Below are 12,381 nucleotides of genomic sequence, written 5' to 3'. Positions count from 1 at the left end.
GTAGTGTTAGGGCATTTCTTGTCCTCCCTTAATTGTGGGGAATGGTTGATATCTTAGGATCATCCAGGCATTTTCACTAACAGGCATTCAGCATTGCAGGGATGCAAGGCACTGAAGGTGCCCTTCAACCATAGCACACGCTAAGTTTTGTTTTGTTTTTTAAAAAATCTTTTATACTAAAGCTTTTCAGCATCAGGATATTTGCCTGCAAAAGCTAGGAGTAATTTTGTCAATCTTAATACTTAGCCATTGGGGGAAAATTTTGCCTTTCCCTGATACAGCAAAGATTGACAACAAGGAGGGATGCATTTACTGTTTGAGACTCTGTGTAAGTGTGGGGTGCTGAGTGGTGCTTTTGAACCCTTCTGGACTTCATGCTTTTCGCTGCTTGCAACTGCAGCAGACTGGACATGACTGAAGAACTGCAATCCTTTGCCCCTCCAAAGTACTAGGGGAAGTCAAAGGAGGTGGAAAAGCACCGTGAACCTGATTTGGGGAAAAGAGACAAAGGGGACAGGAATAACTGCAATTTATGGGAATATAGTTTAATTCTTCTGGCGTTCCTTGGGTGCATTCAGGGATTGTTTAGCCTTGAGAAGAGGCAGCTCAGGGGCAATCTTATCTGTGTGTATAAATACCTGATGAGAGGGCGTAAAGAAGATGGAGCCAAGCTCTTCTAGTCTAGTCACTCTGCCTAGTGACAGGACAAGAGGCAATGGGTGCAAATAAGCACAGGAAATTCCACGTAAATATAAGAAATAATTTCTTTTGTGAGGGTGGTCAAACATTGGAACAGGTTGCCCAGAGAAGTTATGGAGTCTCCATCTTTGGAGCTATTCAAAGCCCAACTGGACACAGCCCTGAGCAACCTGCTCTAGGTGACCCTGCTCTGAGCAGGGGGGTTGGACCAGATGATCTCCAGAGGAGCCTTCCAATCCCAGCTATTCTGTGATTCTGTGATTCTATGACTCCGAACCAAATCCAAAGATAAGTGGGTACATGACAATACATAGATCAGCCAGATGGTGTGGATTTTACTCCTCTAAATATCTTTAGATTCAACTCTGAATTTGACTCAACTTACCTCCTTTTTTTAAAAATTTACCCCACAATAAATATTTATTCAACAAAATAAGCTAACAGTTCTGTAATGCTTAGAGAGCAAAACCAAAATAGGTTGAATGCACTCCTACTATAACTCTGTCTAGGTTTTGCCTTCTGGTTTTGTAGTAATTACATAAGCATTTTTTCCAGACATTTTTGCTGGCATCATCAAAATGCATATGTACAAAAATGGCAGCCTGCATGGCGGCTGGGCATGAGAAAGCCTATAACTGATTCTGCTCTGCAAAATTAAGAACAAATAAATCAATACTTATTTAAAGAGTCTGAAGGAAGATTGTTTTGCTGCTCTGCCATTAAGAATATTCCCCAACGTCATATTTGATTATCTTATGTCTCATTAGATTTAAACAGTTACATTTGGGAATGTGTATTTTGGGACCCATTGCTGTTATAACTGTAATTTTGACTAATTCTGCCATTGGCTTAGCCTTAAAAAATAAAACAATGAAGTGTAACACTCAAAATTTTACAGATGGCAGGTAGAAACATTGAGAGATTAGGGGTTAGCATTACAAAGAGAAGATGGCAGCAATTACAACCTTAGTGAAAATGACATGCTCAAAGTCACATGAACATCTATGGCAAGGGAGATGCTTCCAATCTTTGCATACAGTATTATTTTACTGCAAGACAGTCTTTGCTTCTGTTAGAACACTGTTCTGGAAAGCCAAAAAACACCTTTTGTGATGTTGAATGAAGCTGTAAGAAACTTTATTTATAAAGATAAAAGGATGGACTTCCACTGACTCATGCTGGTGGTGGGTCTAAGAACATAAAAAACACCCTTCATTGAAGCACAAAGAGCTCCCGAGACAAACAAAGAGGGCTGCAGACCAGAATCGTTAGTCAGAAAAGTGCTCATACTGACCTTTGTCTTTACATTACTAACAAAGGCAAATCACAAGAAGAGAGTAGGTTTAGCCTGCACACACTCCTTTAGATTTCCTTTTTTCTAATATGGACAAAATAACTACTTAATATGGTCCTCTCAAACATATTGTTCCAACTATACTTCAGTAAAGGAACACTATTACTGCAGAGATGCCCTTGAATATATCATGGCACATCTAGTGTTACAAAGTAGAATGACATATCCTCAGTTTTGTTCAGGAAACAGAGGAAAGGAAATTATTTGGCATTAATGAAACAAAGCTCCTCCAGTTGCAGGAGCTTCTCATTTTGCATTTCCCAGCACAATTTCTGTGGTTCAGTGATTCCCTAGCATTACCTCACCTCTACTTACTCCACTTATTCATTGGCCTTTCCCAAAATACCTATCTATGTAGCAGCAGCCTATTAAAAGATCTAGATTATAGCAGGTCACGAGCCGGATGTGAGTAAGTGTCATGCTGGTGTGAAATGCAAACATCTTACTGAACTGTATAAATAGAAGTAAGACCTGGAGGAAACATGAAGTTATCCTTCTGCTCAACTAGAAAGGCCTGTGCCAGGACCGTGCGTCCAACTTCTGGCAGTCGTCTGGAATGGCTGGAGGGAATCTAAAGGAGTGCAACAAGAGTGACTAGAGGTGTAGACAACAAGCCCCATGTGGGAAGACTAGAAGGATTAGAGTTGTTTGTTTAGAGAAGAAAAGATTAAGGGTGGAAATTATAATAGTCTTCAAATATATGAAGAGCTGCTGCAAAGAGGAAGACAACAATTTCTTCTCAGTGTTGGCAATAGACAGGACAAGGAATAACAGGCTTAAATTAGATCAAGATATATTCAGATTAGGCAAGGCTTTCTAATAGGAAGGCTAACAAAATACTGCCTCAGACAGCCCAGGCAGACTGTAGAACCTCCCTCATCAGAAGGTATTAAGGACAGGTTAGAGAGATACTGTTAGGAATGATCCTGCCTAGATGACAGATTAGATGACCTCTCAAGGTCCCTACCAGTCCTTTGATTCTGTGTTACCATTTTGACTACCAGGATTGAGTAGATAAACGGCAGAAAACTGTCAGTACAGAATATGCAATGTCCACCATTTTCCAACACTAATTTTTTCCAACGCTGACTCACCAGCAGAGGACTGCTTAAGAAATTGTCCTATGCATCTTCTAGCCCCAGGCCCAAGCATGTTTAAGAACATCTTCCATTTCCTTGATACCAAAATCTAAATTTGACCAGTACATCCCCAACTCACCACCCTCAGTTATGCTACTCACAATTAATCCTTCAGTATCATAAACCATTGTGCCAGTGAGGGAATCAAGGTTTTCTGTGAAGAACATATTAGCCACACAAAATAGCTAAATGCCTTGGACATCTAGAAGGTGTATTTACCTTCCATGATTAAATATTTTTTTCCTTGACCACTCAGTGCTATCTGACATCCATTCTATCCCACTGATGATGCTCTGTTCTTCAACAAGAGATACTAAGACATTAAAATGAGGGATTCAAGAATGCTGATCTGCTGCAAAAACAGATTTATGGTTCTGCTCTCAGACATTATATTCTGAACTGAGAAACACCAAATGACTCAGCAACAGCTTGGATTGCTATTGAGATATCTTGATCATGTTTGCCTGAAATGGTTATTTTAATTATTTTGCCTTGCTATTCCTAGACAAAAATTAATTGGTTCAGTAACTATTACTTGAAAACAATCCTACAATATAGATATGAAATAATTGTTTTTGACAGGGTATTTTCATTGAGCTCTGTTGTGATGGAGCGGACAGAAGGTTACGCAAGATCACACAGTGCTTAATCTCATGCTTGTCAAAAGTTCAAGAACTGCATGACAGACACAGACAAAGAGGCATTTTAACATACTGTCTCATCAAAAATGGTGACCTGATTGCATACATTGAATTCTGATTAAAAAAAAGAAGGGAGGGGGGATAGTGAAGTTAGCTGACAAACAAGATTCCAATTTACAGCAAATGCCTTACACAATGTCTTGCTAAAATGCACTCACGGCAGCAGAGCAGGCCCATGGGACTTAGCCATTTTAATTGCCTTTCTGCAAAGCTCCTCCGCTGCTTGGAGGCAGGGCTGATGGCAGCAGCATCCCTGTTCACTGGGCTCAGTAGCCACAGGCATATGACATCTGCTCTGCATTCTTTACACAGCCTGCCGATAGAGCAGAGGGTTGATTTTAAGACTGTCCAGCTGAATTAACAGAGAAGAAGTAGGACCTACTGGTTTAATGGAGGGGGAAGGAGAGGGGATCATTTCTGTACTTGAGCCCTGCTACTTTTGGTGCATAGCTGTGCCCTGATTTACATACAATTCTAATGTCCTAATGATGAGTATTAAATGACTACCGAGATATTTAAGGCTTAATTTTATCTCTCCATTTTAATGCTGTAACACCTTACTTTTTCACTGGTAATTGTTGTTGACCTCCTGTGTTCTGTTCATCTTTTTAAAGCAGTTCAATCTTTTACATTTTTACTTCTTTAGTCTGGTAAGTAAGGTTTTCTAACAGCATTACGGTTTGGGTTATATACTAATTTATAGTATAATATGCATGTAATAGGAAAACCTCAGTGTCAGAAGCACAGAAATGTTCATGAAAATGTCCGTATTTGCTTCCAGACATCAAGTAGTGATCTCAGTTGTTCCTCAGAGAAAGAAACAATGGAATATCAGACACAATTTTGTGTTTGGTATTGTCAAGCACTGAATATAATGGCAGCTGCTATGTGAGTACACGTATGAACCTATACAAAGAGAATATGGTAACAGATGTATCACAAACAAAAAACGAGCACACAAAAAAGTATTTTTCCTCAGTCAACTGCAGTGTTTACTCCTCTGCCCCTTCCTTAGGCTTCTTTCTCCCTGCCCCTACTCTTCTGCTGAACGTTCTTCTTCTTTTAAATCAAGTATATTAGTCACCATATCCACACCAGTTTGCCAGAGGACCTGATTTTAATTTTATTTTTTTAATCCCTCCTGCTCCAGGGTCTCTGTTATTTCTTGCCTTTCTGCCATTTACTTGTGAATTCTACTACTCCCTTCCAGATTTCTATTTTTATATTTTTTGCCAGTATTTTACTCTTCTACCTTTTTCTCATTCTGTTCTTGGCTCTTATCTTCTCCTCTCTCTTCAGTCTCTGTCAAACTTCATTTCTTTCCATGTCTTCACTGTCTCTCTCCCTTCACATACTCCAACATATGCACATGCTCTGCTCACACACACTCTCTTTCTGCTATGCCATTCAGTGCTGCTTGATACATTACTCTTGGAGTTAACTCCAAGGGTTAAGCTCTTTGTCCTTTGTGAGAACCATGCCAAAAACACCACGCTCTGAATCACCGCTAGCCTTTGTCATGGAGGCATACATAAATACCAAATATAGCTATCTGAAGAAACACAGAATTATATCAAGGGGATTGCTGACATATGTACAAAACATAAAATATAAAAATCTAAAAAAACATTAAGGCAATAAATTTGAAAAACTTTGTGTATTCTACCAAACTGACCATAAGTAACTAATGCTGTGAATAACACTAGCTGCCACCCTGAACCCTACACCTCTGCTGGAGATCTCCGCTGGGTCTTCAATTCAAACGCTCTGACAACTCTGGCTGCTTCAAGAGATCAGACACCAAATATACTCAAGAGGCCCAGAGAACTGAGTAGCACCATGTCCACAAAAACACTCTCATTCTGACTCCTGGTTTTTGCGTCTCAGATCTCATTCTTGAGACCAGGAGTGCTGCAGAGGCAGTACACTCTGCTATGCAGAGAAGGATGCTTTGCATGCAATAGATGTGCTTCTAGCAGGCTAAGGAGAGGTACTGATAGACTCCAAAGGGTGACCTAAAAGTTCTCCACAGTGATAAGGAAGGTGACTGAACTGTCCAGGGTTAAGAGTTAACTTCCAGAATGTGAAATTTAAAGGATTTAGGAGGAGGATGGGAAAGCGGAGAGATTCATTTCAGGTACAAGAAATTCTCCTGGATAAATCTCTCTCTCTTTTATTAAATATTGATATTGTAACTTTGGTTCTGCACAACTTAGATTGCTTTTTCAGCAAAAAGATGATGTGGTGTAGGCAAATATTTTTTACAACAGCACAAAGAAGTACAGAGAAACCTGATACTGCTTTTGTACAAAACTGTCCTTTTAGAAGACAAGAATGGCAGATTACTACCACTCATCAGCTATAAACTGCCAAAATCCTTATTTCTGCAACAAAATATATGCGTACAGTTAAGCTGGTGTCAATCAAACTTCCAGTCCTGGCAGGATCCACTCTGAAATGTCTGTATTACAATGTTTTCCTCTGGCAGTTAAACAATATACTTCAAATTCAACATTTTCAAAACTAAATTCTCTATCTCTACAATTGGATATTCAGCTTTCACTGTGTGGAACTGAATCCACGTGGCCATTCTCTAGGTGACCCAGGCTCAGAATCAGAATGCTGATTAAAAAAAAAAAGATTCATGTTACTCCACTGAAGAGAAATGGAGCAATTCTGAAATTTAGACCCAAACTGTCTCATAATGCTTTCTAAAAAAATCCATTCCCTTTGTTTCCCTTTTTATTTAAAAAGCCTTCCATTTTCAACTCCTGATTTAATTTCACCAATTTAAACAAATTAATTGAAAATTAAACAAATTAATTGAAAATTTAGCCTAAGTGTGTGGTTTGGAAAACCATGGATAGAAGAACACACATTTAAAAGAGGCAGGTTAAGATCAAAAGCTTTTTATCTTTACTGGTATCTCATTTAAATTCTCCACAGCCAAAACCTCACATCCAGTCTGTGTACTGGCCTGTGTAAAATGAAATAAAGAAATCAGTAGAGCTCCTGCTAGCACCACAATATTTGACATTTCAAACACTGCAACATTTCACATAAACTGACAAATTCCACAGAGACAAAGTACTTTAATGGGCATAGAGATAAAATGAAATCTGACCTCAAAGGACAGCCCTTCCATTTCAGAGCTAGGTGAGATTAAAAGCCTGATGTGGGGACCTTGTGCTACAGCAGTCAGAGGTGCATCTCTTCAGTGGGCGCTTTTGCAGATGTCATTCAGATCAATCCATCAAGTGTCTGTCATAAACACTACATTCAGCATGAATACCTTTACAGTTAATTTTTAAAAGTCCCAAATGAACATGTTCTGGGCAGGTTTCAAGAAGCTCCTTCCTCTCTTTCAGAAGAAGAGATTGAAAAAAATGGGCCAAAAATTATAGAGAGAAGTAACCTACAAAGTCTTATATACTAGGTATAGAAAAGAGCCTGAGGAACAAGCCAGATCATCTAGAGATGTCTGAAGAGTTGAAAGAGAAGCACTGTCATTCACTTAGATCTTCTCTCCCACAATATTATGAAATACACTGCCTGGACCATTGCAGTCCCACACACTGCACATGCAATGTGCTCCCCTGCCTTTTAAAACCAGTCCTGCCGCACGCTTCCCTTGCTGTGGCACCCAGATCTCATGAAATTGCACAGCAGTGCTACACCTGCTTCCCATGTCCCAGGCCAAGCTGGCCAGCCTCATCTGCAATCTCGTGAGGTCCCAGAGGAAGGAGGCTGCGGTAATACACAGCAGCCAGGGAAGATATGCTTTCTGTCAGGGCCCTACAGTCAAAGCAGTACTCCCGGAAAGAGCATTGCCCTTCTGCAGCCTCTCCATGCATTGCGTGACCCAATATACCAGTAGAATAACATCAGGCTCATGCATTCCCTGTAATGGGACAATAAGCTCAGAAACATACACCAGCTCATGGCATCTTGTTGGTCTGAAAAGGAAACTGAGATGCCTCTGCCATGGAGACAGAAAACTTACTCAGATAATGGCATGAAAGCGCATAACATCTCTGCAAACTCTCAGTCATTGCCCCAGTGGCTCAGTCCAGGGAACTGTTTTGACCGTGTTGCTGCTCAGTGTGCTGATTCAGCAGACCACCACTCCAATTACGGGCAAGGAAGGGTCTCTTACAATGTCTGAAATGTGTTTTAAAATTACTGTCCCTTTACTGAAACCACAGCATAGGGCTGACATGCAAAATGCTGTTTTGCCTCCCATGTGGTGTACTGCTGTAGGGCGCTACATCTTTTTTGCTGCATCCCAAAGCTAGTGGAAGTCAGTCAACCCCACAGGATCAGCCAGTTATTGAAAGAAAACCTAAGCTGTGCTAAAAGGCTGTAACATCTTTGCAGAAGGTGATGCAAGAAGCCATTTGAACTTCCATACCTTTTCCTCTTTCATCTGACAACAACATTGCCAGAAGAAAGTGCAACTATGAAGACACACATCAGCCAAGAAATGGGACAGAAACCTCACTGAGATAAAATAAGGAGAGGAGACAGCGGTATCCAAACAGGAGGATGGGACCACCATTCCAGTGGGCTCTTACTACTGTTTGCACAAGCAAATAGAGATTGAGTGAATGGAATTAAAAGCAGGAGTGATAGATTTCCCCAAGGATGCATAACGAAGCAACACTAGAAACATCAGAAAAAGATGTATCTAAAGAAGACAGAATGGAAAACAAAACTTCCCTAAACACAGTGAGAACACTGAGGTTAAGAAAAGTATAAAAGTTAAAGTACATACATCTTATTTATTTTTAACAAGTAAAAATGATACATCATTTCTGCCAAAATCATATTTTATCTATTTCTGTCCAGGAAGCACTGTTTACTGTATAATGGAAATTAAAGAAAGGATGAAAACAAACATCTTCCCTAATGCATAGCATCACTGTGCATGATGAAAGACAGAAAGTCTCACCAGCTCAAGTAACCCTTACTCATGCAAACCCTTCCAATTGATTCATTGGGGAAAAATGCTCTATTAGCCTGAAACTCTGAAAATGAGCAGAATGCGAATCCTGTCTTCACATGAGGTCAGTGTTACTCAACAGAGTGGATCCTTCAGGGCAGTCAATTAACTTTCTGGAGAACATGTCAAGCTTTGAAACACCAAGACTGTTAAGCAAGGAGCTGCAGTATGAGGGTAGGAGAATTGAGCTAAACTGACATTTACTGAAATAAAGCAGTCTCCTCCCTCCCCTGCCCAGAAAAGACATCAAGCCCACAACATAAACTGTAAAATTTGTTCAAGAAACTGGTTTTCAATGGCAGTCAATTTCTTGTATATTTAACTTATTCAGAGGAAAAAACAACCACAGAGACAGCAGTGGCCATATTTCAACATAAGGGATGGATTTCAGTTTGTGCTAGAAAAGTTTGCACAGCAGCCTCAAAAAAGAACATGGAAAGAAAGAAAACATACTGCAATGATCCAGGTGAGATTGTGCACAATCAAATTACAGGAGATAGCATTTTCTAGCGGTTAGAGTCACAAGACATTCTTTCTATTCTAGGATGTACCTGACTTACCATTTGACCTTGAGTAATAAAGGACATGCACCTGCTCTGAGCATCCTTTTTTCCAATGTAAAAAGATGCAGGATCTGGCCTGGCAATGTGTTAACTCAAGTAATCCTGTGTTAGAATAGGAACTCTCATCAGTGCATGCAAATTTTGCACAGGCATGACTACACATGGCTACAGATCATTATTATATTACAAAGAGCAAAAGAGAAAAATATTTTAATTTTGAAAATACTTTAATTAAAAGTTCTAAAATTTTTATTAAAATTAAAAATATTTTTATTAACGCTTAACAGTCATAATTATTTTGCTTCTCTATTTCTTTCACTATGCACTTAAAATTACAATGTGATAACAGAATAAACAAATAATATGAAAGGATGCCTAGCTTACTGATGGAAACATCAGCAAGAGGACATAGGATTTGGATTCGGGATGTTGTGGATGACTGTGTCCTATTGTGACTGTGTCAAAATAAACCCCAAACAATTGTCCTCAAACCCACCCGCTAAAGGGATTCCATAATATGTGCAGACCTGCGCTCAGCTGTGGGGAAGTTTAACTCTTTACTGCTGTGTAAAGTACAACTCTTCAACAAGCAAGCAAATGGAGAAGAGGGCTTTTCCCTTCTTTGCATTGCCTGTCAGAAGGCGTCAGGAGATTGCACCTGCTCTCTGAACTGCAAGGACTGTTCATTGACTGCTCTCAAGGATGTAAGACAAACAGAAGGGGAAAATAAATGGAGCAGGAGAGTCCAGGGAGCTGTCTCATACAGCTGGTATGTCACAATACCATCATAAGCACAGACGTGAGTACCAGAACAACTCAAACTACCAGGACAACTTGCACCCCTGTGTGGAACCATCCCCTCAGACTGGTGCTGCTGTACGCTGTGTGTAGGCTTGGGGTGCATCTACAGAGAGCAATCTAGCCCTTAGTACTTGTGTGCTTTCCTCACACAGAAAATGCTGCCAGAATGAAAAGTTATGGTTATGTTATTCGTAACCATAACACAACCATTTTACGGTTACGTTTCTTCAGACAGAATCCTGTCCAAAGAAACATTTAGCACATATGCTACTTTAAATGGTTAGGACTGTAAGAATCTTTGTTCAAGGCAGTCAAAAAAATCAATGGATTTAACATTCTTCTTGCCTTTTCTGGATACCTGGAGTCTCCCAAGTCCTCCATCAAATGGATTTCCTTGGACTCTGACTGCAATGACTGGTATTGGATTGGGCAGAACTCCCTGTTTTTACAGCATTTATTTACTTGTAGTAGTTGCTTCCTCTCTCAGGAGAAAAAAAAGCCAGAAGCATTTGAACTTGCAAATCAGTGACTAATGGAGGAAACAAAGATAGGACCTGACAAGAGAACAAGAACACAGTTTAAGAAATGCCTGCTCAGATACAGCATTGACCATTTGGTAACTAAAAAATCACAGCAAACAGAATCAGTAGCATTAATTATTATCCCGTAGTCAGTGGAAGCTCTGAATTTTCAGCACTGACATGGGGTAAAACCCTGACTACTGAAATCAACAGCACATTGAATTGTAATCACATCTTACGCTTGTAGAAGAACCTAGCTTCAAAGCACCAAAATACACAGCACAGATTTCCAAAAGACTACTAGCTTCTGTACAGTGGGATCAGTAAGTCTGAGTGACTCTGAAAATCTGGTTCCTTGCATGCAAAATATAACACAGTACGACTTAGTATTATAAAGCTCCTTATTCTATTTCAGCCAACACTGTGCATTTTCTTACCAACTTCATTTTATGGAAATATCCTTGAAAAGCTCAAGGTAGCTCTTGCCAATAACTCAGTACCAGGCAACTAACTACTGATGCTCTCAGCATCCCCCCCCCCACCCCCCCAGTGTGCCCTGCTTGCACGATCCTGCCTTAGCAGAAAGAGCACGTCCTGCACGCTTCGTGCCCCCCTGTTCCCTCTCTCGCCAAAAGATGCATCTTTATTTTCGGAGAGACGCGCCGCGGAGCAAGAGTCGCAAGAGAAAGGCGCCCTGGGACTGCAACCTGAAAAAGATGTTTTTTGTTTTCTTTTTGTGAGAGCCCAAGCACCAGTGAAAGCCCTGCCGTCACCGAGCGGAGGCGAGGGCGCCCCCCGACCGCAGCGGCCGGCGCGACGCCACGGTGAGAGGCGTCCGCGGAGCTCCCTCCCTCCCTCCCTCCCTCCGTGCCGCCATCCCTCGCTCCGCGGCCGCAGGGCAGCACCCCGCGCCGCCCGACCGCCCTCACCTCCATGCCAAGGCGCTGCTTGAGCACCAGCGCGGCGCACAGGTAGCCGGCGCGGCCCACGAAGAGCTCGTCGGAGCCGCACTCGAGGAAGGAGAGGGGCGCGCAGACCTCGCACAGCTCCCGGAACTTGCCCAGCGGCCGCGCGAAGTCGGGCAGCCCCAGGGCGCGGTAGACCAGCGCCGCCACCGCGTACACCCCGGCGCCGCCCAGCAGGAAGGCGGCGCGGGTGTCGGCGTCCGTCTCGCCGCCGCCCTCCTGGTAGCGCACGCAGGCGTCCACGACGCGGCGGGCCGCCCGCAGGTAGGCCTCCCGCGACGGCGCGAACAGCGGGCACTGCGAGACGTGGTACAGCATGTAGGCCACGCCGGCCACGCCGCCGTACAGCCCGCCCTGGCAGCCGCGGGGGCCGCCCGCCGCCCCGCCGCCGAGCGGCGGCAGCTCCCGCAGGATCCGCTCGATGGTGGCCGTCACCAGCGGCACCGCCGCCTCCTTGCCCGGCGCCGCCGCCAGGCTGCCCTGGTAGTCATCGAAGCGGTTGGCGAAGCAGCGCTGGCTCGCCATGCCCCCGCCGGCGCGGCGCTCTGCGCAGCGGGCGGCGGCGGCAGGGAGGCAGCGGGGTCTGCGGAGGGAGGGAGGGAGGAAGGGGGAGGAAGAGGAGGGAGAGAGAGGGAG

At 42.7% G+C, this 12,381-nt stretch overlaps 1 protein-coding gene across 1 annotated transcript in view; it reads right to left on the bottom strand.

The window, feature by feature from the left end:
• The window catches only part of LANCL3 (LanC like 3), a 32,362-nt gene extending 20,092 nt beyond the window's left edge, over positions 1–12,270 (bottom strand). Inside the window, exon 1 of the mRNA XM_026091488.1 lies at positions 11,710–12,270. Coding sequence (XP_025947273.1) covers positions 11,710–12,270 — 561 coding nt within the window. The remainder of the gene's footprint in view (positions 1–11,709) is intronic.
• Between the last annotated feature and the right edge of the window lie 111 nt (positions 12,271–12,381).

The sequence above is a fragment of the Apteryx rowi genome, unplaced genomic scaffold (genome assembly GCF_003343035.1).
Source record: "Apteryx rowi isolate R43461 unplaced genomic scaffold, aptRow1 scaffold_905, whole genome shotgun sequence".
NCBI classification, from domain to species: domain Eukaryota; kingdom Metazoa; phylum Chordata; class Aves; order Apterygiformes; family Apterygidae; genus Apteryx; species Apteryx rowi.
Note: the sequence above shows the minus strand (reverse complement) of the source record. Positions and strands in the feature narration are given on the sequence as shown.